The 26054-nt window shown below is 38.6% G+C and overlaps 1 protein-coding gene across 1 annotated transcript in view; it reads right to left on the bottom strand.

Annotated features, from left to right (window-relative positions):
• Positions 1–26054, bottom strand: part of HSD17B11 (hydroxysteroid 17-beta dehydrogenase 11) — a 51448-nt gene that overhangs the window by 1024 nt on the left and 24370 nt on the right. Inside the window, exons 5-6 of the mRNA XM_049885766.1 lie at positions 20093–20230; positions 2887–3003 (exon numbers count right to left, since the gene is read on the bottom strand). Coding sequence (XP_049741723.1) covers positions 2887–3003; positions 20093–20230 — 255 coding nt within the window. The remainder of the gene's footprint in view (positions 1–2886; positions 3004–20092; positions 20231–26054) is intronic.

The following is a 26054-nucleotide window of genomic DNA, read 5'->3' as shown; positions in this document are numbered from 1 at the left end:
AATAAATGTACTCTTTACAACAATAAAAAAAGGAAAAAAAAATATTCCTATATTTTTCAAACAATCTTAGAGAGGAGGTTCATAAAACTGAATAGCTGATCTGTTAAAAAAAAAAGGCTTCTAAAAAAAGAAACCTGATATCGAAAAGGAAGTGAGAATATGAACTAATTTTACACTTTATAATTGAGAATATTATTAAAATGTTACTGAAAGTGATTGGAAAAGTAGAATTACTAAATAAAAATGCAGACAAACACTTGGTTTTGAGCATAATGCTAAACAAGTTATTTAACCTTTGAGTCGAAATCCATCACGTATACATGGAAAATGTTAATATAAAATTCCCTGAACAGGGCACTCTGAACTTTGTGGGATCTAATCTTTTTTCTCTTGTCCCTATACTTAAGAGTATTTAATAACTTGTTACATTCCAATGGCTCTGTGAGACTATGTACTTCAGTGTCACTATAAACAGAGATCTGCCCAGATAGCATTAAAATAGGATTTGGTAATTTCGTACCAAACTCTCACAGCCAGCGGAAAATCAGGGCAATGATAACAATGGTAGCAATTATAGTAATACTAATACACCAGTTGCCAACTCATGGTGAACCCATGTGTTCCAGAGCAGAGCTGCACATACACAGGGTTTTTAATGGCTGTGACCTTTCAGAAGTAGATTGCTAGGCCTTTCTTCTGAGGCATCTCAGGGTAGATTCAACCCCCAATCTTTCCGTGCTGAGTGCTTAAGCATTTGCTCCACCCAGGGGCTCATAATAATAACAGTGGTAGTAAATATTAGTATAAAACATTTATTGAGTACTTACTGTGAACTGACTACATTAAATGCATTATTTTATTTATTCCTCACAGCCCTATAAACCTATTGTGTTTTCCATGTTACTGAACTTCAAAGGGGTTAAATAACTCATCCATGTTCCTGTTTCATCTGATTCCAGAGCACAAGCTTGGAATCTCTATGTTAAAGGTCTAGGAAATATTCAATCAACAAACTCATAGGTGCCATCCAGTCACTCTTCAAAGTGCAGGGATACAGTAATAGAAAACAGGCAAAATTCCTTTCCTCATTAAAACAAAACAAAGCACCAAACTCATTGCTGTTGAGTCGATTCTGACTCACAGTGACCTTATAGGACAAAGCAGAACTACCCAGCAGGGTTTCTAGGCTGTAAATCTTTCTTTCTCCTTTGTCGGCTGGTGGGTTTGAACCACTGACCTTTGAAGTTAGCAGCCAAGTGCTTAACCACTGTACTACCAGGGCTCCCTCTCTTTCTTGTAGTGGGCTGTAATCATTGAGTGCCAAATACAGTGCTAAACACTTTGATACTTGAGTCAAATTACCTAAACTTTCAAGGCATGTTCAACCATAGTTTCTCACAGAAGAGACTAAAAAAGCCTGACATGTGTCACTTAGGCATTTGATCTCTTGAATTTGTTTCAGTCTCTGGGGCAGTAATTCTTCAAGTATGATCTCTGGACAACTGCCAGGGGCGGTTGCCTATTAAAATACTTATTTCTGGGTCCCAGTTCAAATACCCTATATTAAAATCTCTAAAGGAGACATTCAGGAACTACTTTTAAAATAGACTTCCCAAGTGATCCTGTTATCCCCATAAAGTTGGGAAAATCTGACTCTCGGAACAGATAGCAAGAAGCCTTTTCTCCCAGCTGCCCTAAGGCTCCCTTTCATTTCTCCTAATTACCTGATCAGCTTCATTACCATACAGCTTTCCCAGTAAGTAATAAGGAGCAGACTGTTGAGTTAACCAACTTGTAGCAACCCTACAGGACAGAACAGAACTGCCCCATAGAGTTGCCAAGGGTGTAATCTTTACAGAAGTACACTCCCACATCTTTCTCCAGCACAGCAGGATGGTGGGTTCAGACCTCCAACCTGTTGGTTAACAGCTGAGAGGTTTAACCACTACACCACCAGGGCTCCTCGGATTATGAAAACGTATTCTTTAAGCCAGTGGTTTTCAATCTTGGCTGCGTGTTAGAATCACCCAGAGTGCTGTTACATCTCACAAAGCCCAGGCTGCACAAATCAGAATCTTGGAGAGTACGTCTTTGTGTTAAACCTCCCAGGTAAATTCCAGTGTACACCAAAGTTAAGAGTTACAGCTCTAAAGAAGTGCTTCTCAAATTTTAACATGCATACAAGTCATCTGGGGATCTCATGAAAATGCAGATTCTAATTCAGGAGATCTCAAGTGGGGCCCCAAGCTTCTGAATTTGTTAGCAAGGTCCCAGGGAATGCTGATGCTGCTAATCTGTGGACCACACTTTAAGCAGCTAGGCTCAAGGGTCACTAAAAGGATAAAAGACTATTTAGAAATTCCTAGGCTTCAATATGATTTTGCATAAGATAAAAGTTCAAGGATTATCTGTTATGTACTGTGGTTCCCTTCAATGTCACTGACCTATGATTCCATTATATAAAAATGCATTAAAGAAATCTTCATATTCATTTATTATAAAACAAAGACATCCAGAAATACATAAATCTCTTCCTTTTTAAAATAAACAACTTAAAAACTTGTGGAAATGAATTGTAAATGTGGAAGCTATTCTGTTGTTAAATGTTTTGGTGTGTATAAATTTTACCACAATAAAATAATAATAATTAAATTTAAAAAAACTTGTGGAAATGATTTAATCAATTTACCCCAAAAGCTATACCAATCTTGATTCAATAATTAGCATAAAATATGATATAAAAAATTTATGGATTCTTTAAACCTATTGTTTTTATTAATTCCATTTAATCAACTGCTTTATCAACTATTGGATTTTAAATCTGGATAAAAACATGTCTTAGATAAATCTTAATTTCTAATGTTAACAAACATAACTGTCACTTACTTTTCCATTACTAGTAAAATGCATATAGAGGATGGAACAAAAACCGTTTTCTGCTCAGTCAGGATCCCATTCATCAGCTTGCTTACCACTTCCTCAGGTTCCAGAGTGGGTCCCAAACTGAAATCAGAGGCAGTCTTTAGAAACGAAACATTTCACTGAGGCTTCAGCCTTAGTTTGGTGCTAAATATATATTACCATGGGAATCATAACACAACTGACTTGTAGCATCAGCCCATCATAGGTGCTCAACAAATGGTAGCCACTTTACCATTAATAAATATTATTATTATTTATTTAGTGCTTATTATTAAGCACTCTACATAGGTTATCCTACTGAAGCTTTACTCCTATGAAGGAGATGCTATAATCCTTACTTTACAAATAAGAACTATAGAAGTAACTAGGACTCAAAAATAATTTATCAGCAAATATACAGAGACCATAGGAAGAACGAGGAAAGAGGGGGTCATTGCTTTGCGGGCGGTGAAAGGGCATTGAGATTCTGTTAAGGGTGAGGGGAAAATTTTGAAACAAATAGTGGTGATGGTATATGACATGATGAATGTAATTAATGTCACTGAACTGTATATGTATAAAATGTTGAAATAGCAATTTTTTTGTTATACATACTCACCACAATAAAAAAAAATAATTTGGCTAGGTTTAAACTTTTATAAATCTTGGGAGAGAAATCAGAGAGCATTATATAAGTTTTATGCTATACTAAGACTCTCAGTGAGCAATTTCTAAAACGTCAGAGGAATTAAGATATGATAGGTATGTGCCCGGTACCTGATCCTTGATCTCCATATGGAACCCTTACATTTACAAGGGCTTTTTTTTTTTTTTTTAAATTATTTATTGTTGAACTTTAGATGAAGGTTTACAGAACAAACCAGTTTCCCATCAAACAGTCAGTACACACATCATTGTATGACATTGGTTAACAACCCCACGACATGTCAACACTTTCCCTTCTCAACCCTGAATTCCCTATTACCAGTCTTCCTGCTCCCTCCTACCTTCCAGTCCCTGCCCCAGGACTGGTGCACCCCTTCAGTCTTGTTTTGTTCCATGGGTCTGCTCAGTCTTTGGCCAGAGGGTAAGCCTCAGGAGTAGCCTCATCACTGAACTGAGAAGGGTAAGCCTCAGGAGTAGCCTCATCACTGAACTGAAAGGGTGTCCCGGGGCCACACTCTCAGGGTTTCTCCAGTCTCTGTCAGGCCAACAAGCCTGGTCTTTCTTTTTGAGTTAGAATTTTGTGCTACATTTCTCTCCAGCTCTGTCCAAGACCCTCCACTGTGATCCCCGTCAGAGCAGTCAGTCAGTGGTGGTAGCCAGGCACCATCTAGTTGTACTGGGTTCAGTCTGGTGACGGCTTTGGCAGATGTGGTCCATCAGTCTTTTGACTAATCCGTCCCTTGTGTCCTTAGTTTTCTTCATTCTTCCTTGCTCCCCGAAGGGGTGAGACCAGTGGAGTATCCTAGACAGCTGCTCACAGGCTCCCAAGACCCCAGATGCTATGCACCAAAGTAGGATGTGGAACATTTTCTTTATAAACTCTGTTACGCCAATTGAGCTAGATGTTCCCTGAGACCCTGGTCCCCACAGCCCTCAGCCCAGCAATTTGGTCCCTCAGGGAGTTTGGATGTCTACTATGGCCCTGCCTTGTAAAGCGCTGTGCTGGCTTCCCCAGTATTGTGTACTGTCACACCCTTCACCAAAGTTACTGTTTATCTATTAAGTGTTTTCCATCCTCACCCCTCCCTTCCCTTGTAACCATCAAAGATTGTTTCTTTTTGTATGTAAACCTTTTCATGAGTTTTTACAGTGGTGGTCTCATACAATATTTGTCCTTTTGCAATTGACTTATTTCACTCAGCATAATGTCCTCCAGATTCACAGATTCATTGTTGTTCTTTATCATTGCGTAATACTCCATTGTGCGTATGTACGACAGTTTTTCCATTCATCTGTTGATGGGCATCTAGATTGTTTCCGTCTTTTTGCTATTGTGAACAACGCTGCAACGAACATGGGTGTACATATATTTATTCGTGTGACGACTCTTATTTCTCTAGGATATATTCCCAGGAGTGGGATTGGTGAATCATATGGTATTTATAAACCTAGCTTTCTAAGAAAGCGCCATATCGTTTTCCAAAATGGTTGTATCATTTTGAATTCCCACCAGCAGTGCATAAGAGTTCCGATCTCCCTGCAGCCTCTCCAACATTTGCTATTTTTTGTTTTATTGATTCGTGCCAGTAATGCTGGGGTGAGATGGTATTTCATTGTGGTTATGATTTGCATTTCTCTGATGGCTAGAGATTGTATTTCCTCATGTGTCTGTTGCCTGGGTATTTATAAGGTCTTGATTTAATTTTCAGCTTTGTTACTTGTTTCCATGTTACACCTCCACTGTGCAATCACCCCCAGTACAGGCACCATGGACTAGCAGGTGGTCCCTATAATTTGGCCTTCATTATCTGGGTGTTAGAGGAAGTGCACTTGAGGTGGAGATGCACAAGAGTTGGTTCTGAGTTCTTGATACTTTATTAACTACTCAGAAGAAAAAGCGTAATTGAATACATTCATTAAGTCTGCCAGTGTCAACCAAATGTTTGCGTGGCTGACACTTTAGAGAGGCAAAGTTTAAATGTGTGTGACTAGAAAGTGGGACCAAAAAAACTGGATGAGACACTGCTACAGATTGAATTCTGTTCCCCCAAAACATGTGTTGTAAATCTTAAACCCCGATACCTGTGGGCATAATCCCACTTCGGAATAAGACTTTCTTTGTTATGTTAATGAGATCATATGAGTGTAGGGTGTGTTTTAAACCAATCACCTCTGAGATATAAAAAGAGCAGATCAGATAAAGAGAAGGAAGCACAATTGGAGGGGAAGGCACAAACCAGATGAAGACTGCCAAGGAACCAAGGAACAGAAATTGAAAAGAAACAAAGACCTTCCCCCAGAACTGGCAAGAGAGAGAAAGTCTTCCCTTAGAGCCAGCACCCTGAATTCAGACTTCTTGTCTCCTAAATTGTGAGAAAATAAATTTGTTTGTTAAAGTCACCCACTTATGATACTTCTGTTGTAGCAACACTAAGAGACTAAGATAGACACCAATGTTCATTGCAGCACTATTCACGCTAGCCAGAAGGTGGAAATAACCTAAATGTCCATCAACTGATGAATGGGTAAATAAAATGCGGTATACATACAATGGAATACTACTCAGCCATAAAGAGAAATGAAGTCCTGATCCATGCTACAATGTAGATGAACCTTGAAAACATTATACTGAGTGAAGTAAGTTAATCACAAAAGGACAATATTATATGATCTCACTTACATGAAATCACAATAATAGGCAAATGTACAGAGACCAGAGTTTATTAGTGGTTACCAGGGGCAAGAGTGAGGGGGAGAGAGGAAGCCCTTGTTTGGCAAGTAGTGAGTTTCTGTTTCTGTTGATGGGAAATTTGGCACTATAAGGTTAATGGTTGTACAGCATGATCAGTGTAATTGATATCACTAAGCTATACACCTAAATAAGGTTGAATTGGCAAATGCTGTATTATACACCTGTCTACAAAAAAGAAAAAAGAACAGCTGCTGATACTGCTAATGTATAACCAAGCACCTCACGGGATTTGTTTTCTTTGTTTGGAGATTTAGGATCATGGCTTCAACTGGCCTATTATTGTTTTTAGTGCTTCTGTTCTACCTGCTAGTCAGTTGCATAGTGCCTGGGGTCTTAAAAGCTCACCAGGGGCCATCCAAGGTACAATTGGTTTCTATTTATCTGAAACAGCAGGGAGAAGGAAATGGAATGTGTATCTGGTTGACTCCATGAATAACTGCCTCCTTTGCCATGAGACCAGAAGGACTGGATGGTGCTCAGCTACTATTACTGAACATTTTGCTCCAAGATTCTATAGAAGAATCCTGATATGGGGGGGGGGGGGGGGCGGAGGAGGAATGTGGAACAGAATTTTAAATACTCATAGAATCCAGACTTCTTGGATCCAGTAAGACTGGATGACACCACCCCCCCAACTATTGCCCTGAGATAATCTTTAAACATTAAACCTTAAACAGAAACTATCCCTTAAGACATTTTTAAAGCAAACAATGGTTTAGCTTAATTAGCAATGAACATCTGCCTTGAGCATTATGCTCTTTTAAAGAATTATCTATGTGGGATCAATCTGGTAACAGCAATTTGAAAGGTTATATGACAAGCTGAGGGGGCAGTTGGTTTATCTTAATGGAGATGGAATAATATGGAAAAGGAAGGTGAGAATGGTTGTACAATTTCAGGAATGTAATCAATAGTAAAGACTGGGAGAGGTGTTGCATTTTTGGTTTTTCCCCTCCTGGCCTTCAAGAAAATCATCAAAATACTAGCTGAACACAAGCTAAGGAACATAGACTTCAATGTGCACAGATAAGCAGAGACGCAGTCTTTGGAAAAACAGCCAGGCAGGAAGTCACTAAACAGACTTCTACAGCCTTCAACAATTAGAAACAAAACAATGGAACAGCAAACCCTAGGGAAGGGGGAGAATCTGATTTCCAGAGTTATCACATTATAACATTCAAACACCCAGGTTTCAACTAAAACAAACAAACAAAAAAACAAGAGGTTTACAAAGAAACAGAACAAGACGGCTGTAGTGGATTAATTACTTTTGTGTGTGGTCTTTATAGCCATGGTCTGATAACTGCCCCCTAGGTGATTGTGTGATAGGATAATTGTGGCCTACCAAGGGGATTGGTTAGTTTTGCCTTAAAAGAGAGCCAATTCCAGAGCAAAGAGGAGAGCCCGCCACCACCAAAGAAAGAGAGGCCGTGGCAGAAACCAGCAGCAGAGACCCCCAGGAGACTGCGCAGGGGGCTTCCCAGCTCATGGAACAAGAGAGCTGAGGGCCTTTGGGCAGGGACTGAGGGCCAGGGAGAGAAGCCCATGCCTGACCCATGAATTTGGGACTTGCCAGACTCCAAAACCTCATGAGCCATTTCCTTTACATGGTCTGTGAGCTATGTGAGACGTTACAAGAAATTAGAGAACCCAAAGACAGGAGGGAGAGTACTGAGGCGAGAGGGAGTAGTTGATGTTAGAGATGATGGAGTGGTACAGCAGCTTGGAAAAGTTGGACATTTGGGACGTCTTTAACCTCTGCCTCATAGGAACCAGCTTTGTGCTGATCCTTAGAAAAGAAATTATTTATTTAATGGCCAATTCAAGAGAAGAAAATAAAATGAAAGAAATCACCTGTAAAAAAGCCCAGATAATGGATTTCCTTGATGAAGACTTTAAAACAACAGCATTGACCCCTAATAGTTAAAGTAATCTTAAAGAATAAAGTAGGAGGACTCACAACGGATTATCGGATATGACAACAAAAGCACACGCAGTAAAACAGATAAATGGGACCTCATACAAATTAAGTACTTTTGTTCATGAAAGAACTTTATCAATGAAGTAAGATGACAACCTGCAGACTGGGAGAAAATTTTCTGAAAAGGGTTTAGTATCCAAAATATATATTTAAAAAACTTCCATAGCTTAACAACAAAAAAAGACAGCCGAACCAAAAAATGGACAAAGGATTTGAACAAATATTTCATGAAAGATATTCAAATGCCCAACAAGCACATGAAGAGATGCTTAACATCATCAGCCATAAAAACAACAACAAAAACCCCAAACCTTTTGCCATCGAGTCTATTCCAACTCGTAGCGACCCTATAGGACAGAGTAGAACTGCCCATAGAGTTTCCAAGGAGTGCCTGGTGGATTCGAACTGCTGATCTTTTGGTTAGGAGCCATAGCACTTAACCACTACACCACCAGGGTTTCCTAAGGTAAGACTGAACAAGAACCATATGCACATGTTCCAATTCACCTACAAATTTGACTTAAAGACACAGTTAGGGATGGATCTCATTCATAGCCCAAGGACTGCCTGTACACTGATGTTCACTGCATCATTATCCACAATAGCCAAAAGCTGAAAACAACCCAAGTGTCCACCAACAGGTAGAAGGATAAACAAAATCTGTTATATATATATACAATGAAATATTACTCAGACAAGAGAGAAATGAAGTTCTGAAACACAGGACAACACAGATGAACCTTGAAAATATTATGCTGTATGAAATAAATCAGACAAAAAAGGACAAAAATAGAACCCCACTTATATGAAATACCTAAAACAGGCAAATCCATAGAGACAAAAGTAGGTTACAGGTTACCAGCGGCTGGGGGTGGGGGATGGGGCAGTGGCATCACTGGGGTTGGTGTCACCCAGTGCAGTAACTCATGGTGTCACCCCTACCCCATGGACCTCGTCTCGTACCATACCATACAGAATCCTTAGTAATATTTTTTGTACTAATGTTACTCATAAATGGTAATTCCTGTATATCCTTCTTTTCCTTTAGTTACTACTTCCTCCTCAAAAAAGTTATTGATATAGGTTCACAAATACTAATTACCACAATACTGTAGCTAAAACACCAGAAAATTTGACAAAATCAGCAATTATAAAAATACCAGCAGCAACAAAAACAATAGTGCGTGCTTATAGCATGTGCAGATGAAACCACGTGATTTGAAGTGTCACTGTAATTGGGTAATAATGACAGCTCTGACTGAAAGGCATTAAAAGGTTCAAAAACTAAGTTAGCATGGAGTTATAGCCTTGTAGATATATTGATACATGCAAGCTGGGCTCACAAAAAATGTTTCTATTGTTATAACTAACTACAGGGATATTTTTATGGACAGTCATTTTGGAGTCACTCCCTCTGACAATGTCACCCCCTGTGGTCCACATTCCCCTAGTGACACCCTGCTGGGAGGAAGGAGGAATGAGGAATTATTGCTTAAAGGGTACTGAGTTTCTTTCTGGGCAATAAAAAGTTTTGGAAATAGTGGTTATGGTTGCACAATACTGGGAATGTAATTGATATCACTGAATTGTACACTTATATATGGTTAAATGGCAAATTTTATGAGGTATATATATATATTTGGAAATCCTGGTGGTGAAGTGGTTAAGAGCTATGGCTGCTAACCAAAAGGTTGGCAGTTCAAATCGACTAGGCACTCTTTGGAAATTGTATGGGGCAGTTCTGCTCTGTCCTGTAGGGTTGCTATGAGTTGGAATCGACTCGGCAGCAAAGAGTTTTTTTATATATATATTTTACCACAATAAAATTAATATATATATATACACATGCATTTATTCTTTCATTCTCAGCATAGAATTAGAATACTGTTTCTACTCCAGTACCCTGAAGCAAAAGTATTACATATGAACAGGCTGGAGATGTGAAAGGAGAGGAAGTATAATGATAAAAGCAATGGCTTTTGGCCAATGGAGATGAAATTCAAAGGTAATGGAAGCCTAAAGATGACTAAGCAGTTCCTTATCCTGTGGTGTAGACAGGTATGGGTGCTGGTAAGGATGAAATCCGGAAACTAAAGGATGCTTGCACCTTGGAAAAGCCTTAAGAGGGAAACTCTCTTTGTAGCATATTGCTACCAAACCAAACCTGCTGCCATCAAGTCAATTCCAACTCATAGTGACCCTATGGGACAGAGAAGAACTGCCTCATATGGCTTCCAAGGCTGTAAATCATTACGGAAGCAGACTGCCACACCTTCCCCCACGGAGTAGTTGATAAGTTCCAATCACTGACCTTTTGATAAGCAGTCAAGCACTTTAACCACTAAGCCACCAGGGCTCCTCATATTGCTACCAGACTTCAATATTCCCAAGCTCCATGAAGGATCATAAGCACCAATGTAAACAGTATGGCACACCCCATCTTTCACACTGTGGACTTGCTAACCTACTAATCAAACGGTGTTGCAGGAACAGAACTTTGCTTAGTGCACTCGGTCTGTTTACCTAAGTCTTAGCTCTAGTCAGAAGAATTTTCATTGAAATCCAGTGTTGTCCAATATCAGGATTTTAAATAGGCCAAAAGAATAGTAGCTTTCAGAAAAAAACTCAGTTTCTTGGCAGAATAAAATCCTAATCATAGAAATGTCAGTAAATGAAAAAAAAAATTTTTTTTTTTCCTGGCTGCCTAACATTAATGAGAGTTGCAAATTTTATTAAACAAGTGTTCATAATGGATTTAATGTATTGGGCCAGTCTGTTGGGGTAGAGAACTGGGATGCATAGGGGAATGAGGAGGGCTGAGAGTTAATTGTTTAGGTAAAATACTTGTGTTTTATTATTTACAGCTGATTACATAGCTGGGTAATTTTGGGGAAGTCATTTCTACTCTTTTAAAGCTCAGGTCATTTTTTTGTTTATTTTTTAACTGAAAAAAAAAAATTTAACTGGTAAAAAAAATTAATTAGACCACCCAATTACACTTAATTCAATATAATAATTGAATTATTATATTGAATTGAAGAATATTGAATATACCATGGCCTGCCAAAAGAATGAACAAATCTGTCTTAGAAGAAGTACAACCAGAATGCTCCTTAGAGGCAAGGTTGGTGAGACTGCGTCTTACATACTTTGGACATGTTGTCAGGAGGGATCAGTCCCTGGAGAGGAACATCATGCTTGGCAGAGTACAGGGTCAGCGGAAAAGAGGAAGACCCTCAACGAGGTGGATTGACACAGTGGCTGCAATAATGAGCTCAAGCATAACAACAATTATAAGGATGGCTCAGGACCGGGCAGTGTTTCGTTCTTTTGTACATAGGGTCGCTATGAGTCGGAACCGACTCGACGGCACCTAACACCAACAAAAAATTACACTTAATTCCAATACAGTCAGATTATGCTGCATTATAAACTTTACATCGAGCCAGTTTCTTTATAGTGTGTTAGCTGTATCTTACAATAAACTGTATCTTACCAAAAAAAAAAAAAAAAACTGTTGCCATCCAGTGTATTCCAACTCATAGCGACCCTATAGGACAGAACAGGACTGCCCCACAGGGTTTCCAAGGACCAGCTAGTAGATTCAATTGCCGACCTTTTGGTTAGCAGCAGCGTTCTTAACCACTGCGCCTCCAGCCCTTGAAACTGTATCTTAGAAGAACTTTAAAAGAGAATTTAAGTTCCAACATTAACATGAAACAAATTATTTTGAATTGAGTCACTTAGAGTTTGGCTCAGATTTATACTTTCAGGGAGCCTGCCCTCTGTATAAAGAGGAAAAACCTTGATCTGAATCTCAGGTCTGCTACTGACAGGCAGGGGGCTTGATGTCACTCAGCCGTAGATAACTCTAATCTGCTGAAGAGGGCTAACCTGATCTCCCTCAAAATACTGTTGTGAGGTTTAAGAAAATGACAGATTCTATTCAGTGTCTAATACAAATCATTTAGGATATGCTCTCCCACTCTTCTAATTAGAAGTACTATATTAAAATCAACTTCACCCTTGGGGTCCACTCTAGTACCAGGTTAGCCTCAAAATGGTTCATGTGGCAGGACAAGGCACCAGGCCCTTTCTTAACAAAACAAAAACAAAAAAAAACCATTGCTGTTGAGTTGATTCGGTTCCAACACACAGTGACCCTGTAGGACAGAGCAGAACTGCCACATAGGGTTTCCAGTGAGCAGTTGGTGAACTCAAACTACCAACTTTTTGGTTAGCAGCTATGCTTTTAACCACTGTGCCACACCAGGGCTCCACATTTATATTTCTGTGACTGGACTGAAATTGTATCAGCCTCTACTCATGCCTTCTCCCCTCTATCCCCTGAAGCAAAAACCTGTTGCCCTTGAATCAATGCTGACTCATAGTGACCCTATAGGACAGAGTAGAACTGTCCCATAGGGTTTCCATGGAGCGCCTGGTGGATTTGAACTGCCAACCTTTTGGTTGGCAGCTCTAGCTCTTAACCACTACGCCACCAGGGTTTCCCCCTGAAGGAAAAAGCTTCTGTAATTTTTCTTCTTCTTTTTTTTTTTTAATAATTTTTATTGTGCTTTAAGTGAAAGTTTACAAATCAAGTCAATCTCTCACACAAAAACCCATATACACCTTGCTACACATTCCCAATTACTCTCCCCCTAATGAGACAGCCCGCTTTCTCCTTCCACCCTCTCTTTTCATGTCCTTTTGGCCAGCTTCTAATCCCTCCACCCTCTCTCATCTACCCTCCAGGCAGGAGATGCCAACATAGTCTCAAGTGTCCACCTGATCCAAGAAGCTCACTCCTCACCAGCATCCCTCTCCAACCCATTGTCCAGTCCAATTCATGTCTGAAGAGTTGGCTTTGGGAATGGTTCCTGTCCTGGGCTAACAGAAGGTCTGGGGGCCATGACCACCAGGGTCCTTCTGGTCTCAGTCAGACCATTAAGTCTGGTCTTATGAGAATTTGGGGTCTGCACCCCACTGCTCTCCTGCTCCCTCAGGGGTTCTCTGTTGTGTTCCCTGTCAGGGCACTCATCGATTGTAGCTGGGCACCATCTAGTTCTTCTGGTCTCAGGGATGATGTAGTCTCTGGCTCATGTGGCCCTTTCTGTCTCTTGGGCTCGTAATCGCCTTGTGTCTTGGTGTTCTTCATTCTCCTTTGATCCAGGTGGGTTGAGACCAATTAATGCATCTTAGATGGCTGCTTGCTAGCATTTAAGACCCCCAGATGGCTCTCTGCAAAGTGGGATGCAGAATGTTTTCTTAATAGATTTTATTATGCCAATTGACTTAGATGTCCCCTGAAACCATGGTCCCCAGACCCCTGCCCCTGCTACACTGGCCTTCGAAGCATTCAGTTTATTCAGGAAACTTCTTTGCTTTTGGTTTAGTCCAATTGTGCTGACTTCCCCTGTATTGTGTGCTGTCTTTCCCTTCACCTAAAGTAGTTCTTATCTACTGTCTAATTAGTGAATGCCCCTTTCCCACCCTCCCTCCCTCCTCCCTCTTGTAAGCACAAAAGAAGGTTTTCTTCTCAGTTTAAACTATTTCTGAAGTTCTTATAATAGTGGTCTTATACAATATTTGTCCTTTTGCAACTGGCTAATTTCACTCAGCATAATGCCTTCCAGGTTCCTCCATGTTATGAAATGTTTCACAGATTCCTCACTGTTCTTTATCGATGCGTAGTATTCCATTGTGTGAATATACCATAATTTATTTATCCATTCATCCGTTGATGAGCACCTTGGTTGCTTCCATCTTTTTGCTGTTGTAAACAGTGCTGCAATAAACATGGGAGTGCATATATCTGTTCGTGTAAAGGCTTTTATTTCTCTAGGATATATTCCAAGGAGTGGGATTGCTGGATGGTATGGTATTTCTAGCTTTTTAAGGAAGCGCCAAATTGATTTCCAAAGTGGTTGTACCATTTGACATTCCCACCAGCCGTGTAGAAGTGTTCCAATCTCCCCACAGCCTCTCCAGCATTTATTATTTTGTGTTTTTGGATTAATGCCAGCCTTGTTGGAGTGAGATGAAATCTCATTGTAGTTTTGATCTGCATTTCTCTAATGGCTAATGATTGCGAACATTTCCTCACGTACCTGTTAGCTACCTGAATGTGTTCTTTAGTGAAGTGTCTATTCATACCTTTTGCCCATTTTTTAATTGCATTATTTGTCTTTTTGCAGTTGAGTTTTTGCAGTATCATGTAGATTTTAGAGATTGGGTGCTGATTAGAAATGTCATAGCTAAAAACTTTTTCCCAGTCTGTAGGTAGTCTTTTTACTCTTTCGGTGAAGTCTTTCGATGAGCATAGGTGTTTGATTTTTAGGAGCTCCCAGTTATCTAGTTTTTCTTCTACATTCTTTATAATGTTTTGTATACTGTTTATACCATGTATTAGGGCTCCTAACGTTGTCCCTATTTTTTCTTCCGTGATCTTTATTGTTTTAGATTTTATATTTAGGTCTTTGATCCATTTTGAGTTAGTTTGTGTGCATGGAGTGAGGTATGGGTCTTGTTTCATTTTTTTGCAGATGGATATCCAGTTATGTCAGCACCATTTGTTAAAAAGGCTGTCTTTTCCCCATTTAACTGTTTTGGGGCCTTTGTTAAATATCAACTGCTCATATGTGGATGGATTTATATCTGGATTCTCAATTCTGTTCCATTGGTCCATGTATCTGTTGTTGTACCAGTACCAGGCTGTTTTGACTACTGTGGCGGTATAATAGGTTCTAAAATCAGGTAAAGGCCTCCCACTTTGTTCTTCTTTTTCAGTAACGCCTTATTTGTCCGGGGCCTTTTCCCCTTCCATATGAAATTGGTGATTTGTTTCTCCATCTCATTAAAGAATGTCCTTGGGATTTGGATCAGAATTGCATTAAATGTATAGATCGCTTTTGGTAGAATAGACATTTTTATAATGTTAAGTCTTCCTATCCACGAGCAAGGTATGTTCTTCCACTTATGTAAGTCTCTTTTGGTTTCTTGCAGAAGTGTACTGTAGTTTTCTTTGTATAAGTCTTTTACATCTCTGGTAAGATTTATTCCTAAGTATTTTATCTTCTTGGGGGCTATGGTAAATGGCATTGGTTTGGTGATTTCCTCTTCGATGTTCTTTTTGTTGGTGTAGAAGAATCCAACTGATTTTTGTATGTTTATCTTGTATCCCGATACTCTGCTGAACTCTTCTATTAGTTTCAGTAGTTTTCTGGAGGATTCCTTTAGGGTTTTCTGTGTATAAGATCATGTCATCTGCAAATAGAGATACTTTGACTTCTTCCTTGCCAATCTGGATGCTCTTTATTTCTTTATCTAGCCTAATTGCTCTGGCTAGGACTTCCAGCATAATGTTGAATAAGAGTGGTGATAAAGGGGATCCTTGTCTGGTTCCCGATCTCAATGGGAGTGTTTCAGGCTCTCTCCATTTAGGGTGATGTTGGCTGTTGGCTTTGTATAAATGCCCTTTATTATGTTGAGGAACTTTCCTTCTACTCCTATTTTGCTGAGAGTTTTTTATCATGAATGAGTGTTTGTCAAATGGCTTTTTTGCATCAATTGATAAAATCATGTGATTCTTGTCTTTTGTTTTATTTATGCGGTGGATTACATAAATTGTTTTTCTAATGTTGAACCATCCCTGCATACCTGGTATGAATCCCACTTGGTCATGGTGAATTATTTTTTTGATACGTTGTTGAATTCCATTGGCTAGAATTTTGCTGAGGATTTTTGCATTTACATTCATGAGGGATATAGGTCTATAATTTTCTTTTCTTGTGGTGTCTTTACCTGGTTTTGGTATCAGGGATATAGTGGCTTCATAGAATGAGTTTGGTAGTATTCCATCCTTTTCTATGCTCTGAAATACTTTTAGTAGTAGTGGTGTTAACTCTTCTCTGAAAGTTTGGTAGAACTCTGCAGTGAAGCCGTCCTGACCAGGGCTTTTTTTTTGTTGGGAGTTTTTTGATTACCTTTTCAATCTCTTCTTTTGTTATGGGTCTATTTAGTTGTTCTGCCTCTGTTTGTGTTAGTTTAGGTAGGTAGTGTGTTTCTAGGAATTCATTTCCTTTAGGTTTTCAAATTTGAGTATAGTTTTTCACAGTAATCTGATATGATTCTTTTAATTTCAGTTGGGTCTGCTGTAATATCGCCCCTCTCATTCCTTATTTGGGTTATTTGCTTCCTCTCCTGTTTTTCTTTTGTTATTTTGACCAGTGGTTTATCAATTTTGTTGATTTTTTCAAAAAACCATCTTTTGGTCTTGTTAATTCTTTCAATTGTTTTTCTGTTTTCTATTTCGTTTAGTTCAGCTCTAATTTTTATTATTTGTTTTCTTCTGGTGCATGTGGGTTTCTTTTGTTGCTCTCTTTCTATTTGTCCAAGTTGTAGGGATAATTCTTTGATTTTGGCCCTTTCTTCTTTTTGGATGTGTGCATTTATTCATATAAATTGGCCTCTGAGCACCGCTTTTGCTGTGTCCCAAAGGTACTGATAGGAAGTGTTTTCGTTCCCATTGTATTCTCTGAATTTCTTTATTCCATCCTTAATGTCTTCTATAATCCAGTCTTTTTTGAGCAGGGTATTGTTCAGTTTCTTCGGTAATTTTTTAATTGTTGTAGAGTTTCGCCACGAGAGGACACTCTTGCCCACATTAAGGTTAGCTCTGTGACGTCATGTCCAAGGGGTGATGTTGAGAGTAAATTATTCTTTTTAATTACTGAAATAGGGTTTGAGGGAAAATTCTGGCTGAAACTCTTTATTATTATAGTATCTAAATTCTGAAAATGTGTAATGGAGGAAATTGGCAAACTATCTTTGGGGATGTACTCATCTCCCCCTTGACATCCCCTTTTAATTTCAGTGAACTCTTACCCTCTCTCTCAACTCTTCCTCCTCAGCCTCACCCACCCACCCAAAAATGTATTTGTTCCTTATTTTCTGTCTTCAGGGTCCAAATTAAGGATTTTCTTAACAATACATGAATATAAACACTGGTCTTGTAAATAGTTTCACTTGTTTAACAAAATAGTATCTTAAAAATAGACTCTAGTAACCAATGTCACTGAACATTATGTAATATGCAAAAATTGTTAAATGGGAGTGTGTTTTGCTGTGTATATTTTCACCAAAAATACAATAAAATATTTTTTTATTTGAGTTAACCATTATTAATTATATTAAATTTATGCTAAAGCAGCCATATATTTAAAATGCATCATTTCTGTAAACATCGTTTGTTAACTTTTCTTCAATTTTTATTTGCCCAATAAAATGTTGTCAAGAAAAAAAACAAAACAACAACTTCTAGGACTATTTGATAGATTCTTTGGGGTTGTGAGATCTTTGGATAGCCATCAAATTTCTGCCTAACGATGGTTTTCTACTCTGTCTATCTGTGGGATGACTTTGGTTAAGGTGTTATAGAACCTGCTATATTCCCAAAGGGTCCACATTGAATATTCTTCGTTAATTTGAAATACATTTTTGCCTAAGGCAGATGAATTGGGGGAAAAGGGAGAAAGTCTGTATGGCAGAATTAAACTGAAAAACCAAGTCTTGTCAATGCAATGAATAAAGAATCTAAAAGCAGATCCATTTAAATATGAGAATTTATTATAATATAAAGGTAACATTTCAGACCAGTGGGAAAATGATGTATAACTGAGTATACAGTGCAGAACAACTAATTAGTCATTGGGAAAAGCAATTAAGCTATACTAAAAAAAAAAAAAAAAAAAAATTTTTTTTTTTTTTTTTTTTACCACATCGCTGCTTAAGCCAAAGTAAATTTGAGCGTTTCAAAGATTTAAATGTGAAAAATGCAACCAGAAAAGCACTAGAAAAAACATATTGGTAGATATTTTCATAAGCTTGAGGTGAGAAAGACCTTTCCAAGCACCTTACAAAACCTGAAGGCCATGAAAGAAAAGAAAACTGAGAAATTTTAAAGCAGAACTAAATGAAAACAAGGCTGAAAGGCAAATAGCAAACTGCGGATAAAAATGCAACATATATGGCATATACAGTGATATCCTGAATGTACGAAGAGGTCTTACATATCAATTTAAAAACTCAACAGCTCAGTAGAAAACAGTGAGCAAAGGCCACAAAGCAGGCAATTCGCAAAAGAAGTCAAAAGACCAAAAACTATATGTAAATGCTAATCTAGCTAGTCATCGGAATAAAAATAAAGATGGTTCTTTATGCACTAAATTGGCAGCTATTAAAAAGATGAGCAGAAGACAGGCTGGTAAAGGCCAGGCACTGTGAGTAGGAGTACAGATTGGAGCAAGGTTTCTGGAGGGGAATTTGGTAATATGTACGAATATTTAAAATGTGTATACCCTCTGGCCCAGTAATCTCCCTTCTAGGATCTACTTGGATACCCAAATGTGAAAATATGTGTGCCCAAGAAAGTTCATTACATCTTTACTACATTAAAAACCCAAGAAAATTAAAAACAACCTTAAGATTATCCCTAAGAGACACTATTGTTCTGAGTAAGTCATCAATACAATTTATGATAAAGTTCTGTGTTTACTGACATAAAAATTTATCTGTGACATAATGTTGAGAGAAGTACAGCCATCCCTCATTATCCGCAGGGGATTGGTTCCAGGACCCCCAGGATACCAAAATCCAGGGATGCTCCGGTCCTTTATATAAAATGGCACAGTATTTGCATATAACCCACACACATCTGTATACTTTAAATCATCTCTAGACTACTTATAATACCTAAGGGAATGTAAATGCTGTGTAAACAGTTGTTATATAATACTATATTGTTTAGGGAATAATAACAAGACGTGAAGCGAACAATGCTCAATGAGTGCTAGAGAGAGACTGAGGATCTGTGAAATGGTGGGAGGCTACAGCAGGGTGTGCCTACCTGTCATTTCATTTCATTCCCGTGGATTCTGCACAGTGCTCTGTGAGCGGCAAATTCAAGTTTCTCTTTTTGGAACTTTCCTCCCCGCCCCTGGATATTTTTGCAACCCACAGATACGGAGGGCTGACTTGTAAACAGTTTATTTACAGCTTCCAGAACCTCAAGTATAATATACGCCAGTTATGTCAAACTTAGACATTTATCTAGTCATAGATATCTAGAAGTATGTTCATCAAAATGTTTTTCACTGGATAGTTTTAGGGAAATTAAAAAAAAAAAGCTTTCTTATTTGCATTTTTCTGTAAGGTTAGAGTTTTAAAAAATAAGTATGCATCATATTTACAAAGACATTAAAGCTATTCTCAAACAGATAAAACATTACGAATTAATCTCAGAGGCAATCCTTTTTAATTTTAGTTTTTAACCAAAGAAAGGATACAGTCTGGTACTTGTTTTGAGGGATAATCTCTAGACTGCCAAAGGGTATTGTTTCTCAAATTGCAGTCCTGGGTTACCTCTCTCAGAATTACCTTTAATGCTTGTTAAACATACAAAATTCTAGGCCCCCTTTCCCACCACTACCCTATCCCAAATAAACCTACTCAGTCAGAATCTCTGGGGGTAGAGTATGGCAATCTACATGGTTTGTGAGCACTGTTGGTGAAATGTCTGTTATACATAGGTCTGAGAACTACTGCTTATATACATACTCCCTTTCTCTCTCTCCCCACTTATTTTCCCAGAATCTACAGAACCTGATATTGAGATGTGCTAGAGGCATTGAATATCAGGCACTTTAGGGATTAAAATATTTAGGGAAACCCACAGAATGGCTGATACTCATAATAACCACCAATCCTTTTGTTCAAATTCTGTCTCAACTTACCTGGTACTTGGATTTTTGATGAAGCCAGTGTTTATGAAATTGGGGCAGAGACACGTTGTTTTGACTCCAGTTCTTTCTAAGGCAACCAGTTCTTCAGTCAGAGCGTTATGAAATCCAACAGCGGCAAACTTACTTGAACTGAAAAGAAAGAGGAGAGGTCACAAAGTAACTCAAGAACGCTGGCGCATCTATTTAACTGAGATGTCTGTTTTTCTTAAATCAGTGTTGTCCTCTGATGGGCAGCGTGGGTATCTATCTCCTGAATCTCAGGCCTAAATCAGACCCACTGACTCAGAGCCTGTATTTCACAATGTCCTCAGGTAAATCTGCAGTTGCACCAAAGTCTAAGAAGCACTGACACAGACCATCTAATGCATCATTTATCACAAAGAGCCCAGTGTGTTAAACGTTAGGAAAATTGGTATGTTGTTGATTTTTGTTGTTGCTTCCACAAAATTTCACATTACTATAGGCTGTTCATTATTGATTATAAAATGTTCACAGAAAATTCTCCTGAGTTAAGTCCTAGTCTTCCTTTAAGTCTCAACTCTACTTCTTCTAAGAAGCCAGAGTCTAAACTATTTCCCTCACTATATAGTAATTTTTACTTTTACATCACAGCACATCTCAGATTTGTAACTAAATATTTGTGACTTTTTATTTAACATCTGTCCCAATACCTTTTCTATAAATTCCACAAATGTCTTGGTCACCAACGAATCCCTAAGGCTTAGCATAGTGCTTACCTCAATGAATATCTGTTAAACGAGTAAATTATTATGCAAAACAATTGTTTTTGTCAACTCCTTCTTTTGGAAAGAAAAGGGAAAGCAATCATATTCTAAATGGACATTCCTTTCCCAGATTGGATGTTTTTTTTATAAGTCTCAGCAATCACACAAAGTAGCTGTAAGTTTTTTTTTTTTTTAATTGCATTTTAGATGAGGGTTTACAGAGCAAATTAGTTTCTCATTAAAAAATTAATACACATATTGTTTTGTGACATTGGTTGTCAACTCCACAACATGTCAATACTCTCCCTTCTCGACCTTCGGTTCCCCATTACCAGCTTTCCTGTCCCCTCCTGCCTTCGCATCCTTGCCCCTGGGCTGGTGTGCCCACGTAGTCTCATTTTGTTTTATGTGCCTGTCTAATCTTTGGCTGAAGGGTAAACCTCAGGAGTGACTTCAGGACTGAGTTAAAAGGGTGTCAGGGAGTCTCTGTCAGGTCAGTAAGTCTGGTCTTTTTTTGTGAGTTAGAATTTTGTTCTACATTTTTCTCCAGCTTTGTCTGGGACCCTCTGTTATGATCCTTGTCAGAGCAGTTGGTGGTGGTAGCCAGGCACCATCTAGTGCTGGACTCAGTCTTGTGGAGGCTGTGGTAGTTGTGGTCCATTAGCCCTTAGTGTCTTTGGTTTTCTTCTTTTTTTTTTTCTAGACAGGGTGGGACCAGTGGAGCAAAGTAGTGGTAAATTCTTGACAATTAACTTGTGCTTTGAAAAATAAAAAGTTGTGGAAAGTTCTGTCCTACTTTTGTTTTTTTTTTTTTAAAGCTCAGACATATATTTAAAGCTTAAAAGAAATGTCTGATAGATTCGATTATATAAAATGAAAATGTTCTGTACTTGGAGAAACAACACAACTAAGAATAATCATCTAAAATTTAGTTCTTACTATATACCAGACACTACCCTAAGTTATTCAGAAGTGTTATTTCACTTAATTCTCACAGCAACCCTGTGAAACAGAAAGTATTATTATCCCCTTCTTCCTAATGAGAAAACTGAGGCACAGAACACAAAACTAATAAGTAGAATCAGATTTTAACCCAGGCAATAAACCAGGATATTATATGCTCTAAACTTTGTTTACATATGCTCTAAACTTTATTACCTAAACATTATTAGATATACTCTAAACTTTAGTAGCTGCCAACCAAATTAAGAGACAAGTAAATTGGTAAAGAATTTGCAACATCTGAGACAAGGACTTGCTTGTGGTAAGTTTTATAAACAAATAATACAAACACTCCAATAGATAAATGGTTAAAGGGCATTTGTAGGCAATTCATTTAAAAAAAAAATATCAATGGTTGTAGACTTATGAAAATGTTTTATTTCAGGAGTAATTTATATAAATACAAAGTAAAACATAGAATTTTTGCCTAACAACGATGATATGGATATGAGGAAAAACTGGTAACATCTTTACCAAAGCCAAAAACACAACTGTTGATTCCTACTCACAGCGACCCTATAGGACAGAGTAGAACTGTCCCATAGGGTTTCCAAGGCTGTAAATCTTTACCGAAGCAGACTGCCACATCTTTCTCCCACAGAATGGCTGCTGGGTTCTAACTGCCTACCTTTTGGTTAGCAGCCAAGCACTTTAACCACTGTGCTACCAGGGCTCCTAAGTATTGTCTTTACAGAAGGCAATTTGGCTAAAAGGATCAAATTCTTTAAAAGTGTGCCATGCTGTTAGGTTCAGTAATTTCTTTTTTAAGTGTTTACTCCAAGGAAATAATTAGTCATGTCCCTCAAAGATTTAAGTTCAAGGATAGTCCCTGGGGTGCGGTTCATGAAATCAAATAGCTGGAAACAATTTAAATGTCTGTAGTGGACAGCTGTTGTTTCTGCCTGCCAACATTCACACCCATTTCTTCTGATATCATCCCTCTGGTTTTGCCCTCTCTCCCTACCCATTCAGCGAATGAGTCCAAGTTGGTCTCAGAGTGAACGCTAGAACCGGAACATCTGAAGGCATTACTGGGAAGTGACAGTTTTTTCCCTCCTGCTGGACTTGGAGTTGAAAGGATATAAATCTGGAACAGCTGGTAGCTATCTGGCCTCTGAAGGAGCGAAGCCCACTTAACAGTCTAATTGTTGCTGTTGTTAGGTACCATCCAGTCGGTTTCCACTCACGGCAGCCCCATGTGACAGAGTAGGACTGCCTATAGGGTTTTCTTAGCTGTAATTTTTACAGAAGCAGATTGCTAGGTCCTTCTCCTGTAGAGCCGCTGGGTGGGTTCCTACAGCCAACTTTTCGGTTAGCAGCTGAGCGCTTAATCTTTGCACCACCAGGGCTCCCGAGACTTTAATTAGAGTGCCAAAAATTCCTTTTGGTATGGGAAAATTTAAGTTTTGTGTTTTTGCAACTGAGAGTTCTGACAAAATGCCCAATAATACCGGATAAATTTCATAAATAGTGACACATATGGGCAGTGGTATACCATGCAGGAACTAAAAAATGACGTCATACACATGCATTTATTTAGAAAGCAAGATTAGTTATACGGATTTTTTAAAATATATGGCTACATATCTGCATTAAAAGTATCCTAAAATTATAACAAATATTTACATTGGTGGTTTCTTCACGGTGAGATCATCGGCCATTTTTTTCTTTTACTAAAATGTATTTTCTGTTTTTTTTCTTAAGTGAACGTAAAATGCAGAAATATATTAATTCAGGAGTTAAGGATCTCAAGTTTAATGAAATTTTAAAGGGAATGTATTTTTTTGAACTTTTTTGAACTGCTGGACTTAGAGTTGAAAGGGCGGCAAGTAGCGGCTAAGTGTTATAGCCGCTAATCAAAAGGTCCTCAGTTCGAATCCACCAGGCGCTCCTTGGAAATTCTATGGGGCAGTTCTATTCTGTCCTATAGTGTCGCTATGAGTCATATGAAGGAACCTGGTGGTACGAAGGCTAAGTGCTTTGAACCCACCCAGTGGCTCTGTGGGAGAAAAGACCTGGCAATCTGCTCCTGTAAATATTCCAGCCTAGAATATCCCAAGGGGCAGATCTACTCTGTCACATAGGGTCACTATGAGTCGGAACTGACTCGGCTGCACCAAAGGGGAATGGAGTTGATGCCAACTAACAACGTATATACATATACGTATATATATGTAAATGCTAGGTATGTATGTTATATATGTTTTTGTGTGATTTTTTCCCCTGTACTTTGTAACATTGTTTCAAACTTCTTTTTCTTCTTATTGATTGTCTGAACCAGTATTTCTTATTCTAAATTATTCTTTCACATAAAATTTCATTACAAGCTAATGATTAGGACTCAATTTTGCCAGGTTTTCCCACACTGATAACTTCCAATCTTATAAAATGGCTGCATGGGTTGACAAGATACATTAGTCAGACTTTCATGGCACTTAATTTTTTTCTTTTAAATTCAAGATACTTTTGGACCAAATATCTAGCAAGCAGAAGAAAATTTTTTAGTATAGAATAAAAGACTGACCCTTCTCCACCAAGAATCTAATTCTTTCATCTTACATTTTCCATATTAATCATTAAAACTGTTGAACTAAACTTAAAAAAAAAAAAAACACACAAGATATTTTTCCTAACATAGCTGTTCAGAGCTACACTCAGATTCTTTTGCTATGGCTGCAGCAGCTCAGGGCAGTGATAGCTAAGAAGGGCTGGATTACAGGAAAAAGAAGCAAGTAATTTTAGGTCTCCTCTCATTTCACTCCAATAATCAGAAGCCAGAGCATGACTAGTTCCAACATGGTAAAGCACTCTGATAACTAAAATAAGAGGTGAGACCTCACAGGAGATAGGATGGGATATGTTTTTTGTGAAATGGAATTGGAATGTAATATTGAGAGGCACCCTCCTGCTACAGAACATGTGTAGGATTCCAGATTCTATGTTAATGTATTACAGTATATGATTTACATAAACCTTACAACACCCTGATGAGTTCGATGCTATTATCATCCCATTTTATGCATGAGCAAACTAAAGCACAGAGAAGTTGAGTACCTTGCCTAAGGTCACACAGACAATGAGTCAAGAACCCTAACCTTATCCTGGAAATCCAAATATTCAGAAAGAGTAGAATAGTCGTCTAGTCACAATACTGTGTAGTCCTAAAAATGATAAAGTATATAAAGACCAAATACTGGCAAATTCCTGGGGAAGTCAGTACAACCTGACCAAGGCAAGGTCATGGAAACTTCATGGACACATCCAAACTCCCTGAGGGACCGAATTACTGGGCTGGGGGCTGGGGACCGTTGTCCCGATGGACATCTAGCTCAATTGGCATAACAGTTTATAATGAAAATGTTCTACAGCCTACTTTGGTGAGTGGTGTCTGGGGTCTTAAAAGCTTGTGAGTGGCCATCTAAGATAGGATACTCCACTGGTATCACCCCATCTGGAGCAAGGGAGAATGAAGAAAATCAAAGACACAAGGGAAAGATTAGCCCAAGGGACTAATGGACCACAACTACCACAGCCTCCACCAGACTGAGTCCAGCACAACCACATGGTGCCCAGCTACCACCACCGACTGCTCTGACAGGGATCACAATAGAGGGTCCTGGATAGAGCCGCAGAAAATTGTAGAATAAACTCCTAACTCACAAAAAAAGACCAGGCTTACTGGTCTGACAGAGATTGGAGAAACCCCGAGAGTATGGCCCCCAGACACTCTTTTAACTCAGTACGGAAGTCACTCCTGAGGTTCACCTTTCAGCCAAAGATTAAGACAAGCCCATTAAACAAAATGAAGCTAAATGGGCACACCAGCCCAGGGGCAAGGACGGGAAGGCAGAAGGGGATAAGAAAGCTGGTAATGGGGAACCCAAGGTCGAGAAGGGGAGAGTGTTGACATGTTATGGGGTTGGTAACCAATGTCTCAAAACAATATGTGTATTAATTGTCTAATGAGAAACTAATTTGTTCTGTAAACCTTCATCTAAAGTACAAAAAAAAAATTGGCAAATTCATCAATGATGTTCAAGTCAAAATAGTGGTTACCTTTTTTTTTTTACTTTTGGGGGAGGAAAGAGGAGGCGGTGATTGGGAGAAGTTCCAAAAGGGGCTTCTGAGGTTCTGTAACGTTCCATTTTTTTTTAACCTGCATGGTGGTTAAATGGATGTGTCCACTTTGCAGTAACTTACTGAGTTGTACGATGATGATTTGTGCA

Source organism: Elephas maximus, chromosome 5, assembly GCF_024166365.1.
Source record: "Elephas maximus indicus isolate mEleMax1 chromosome 5, mEleMax1 primary haplotype, whole genome shotgun sequence".
Taxonomy (NCBI): Eukaryota; Metazoa; Chordata; class Mammalia; order Proboscidea; family Elephantidae; genus Elephas; species Elephas maximus.
Note: the sequence above shows the minus strand (reverse complement) of the source record. Positions and strands in the feature narration are given on the sequence as shown.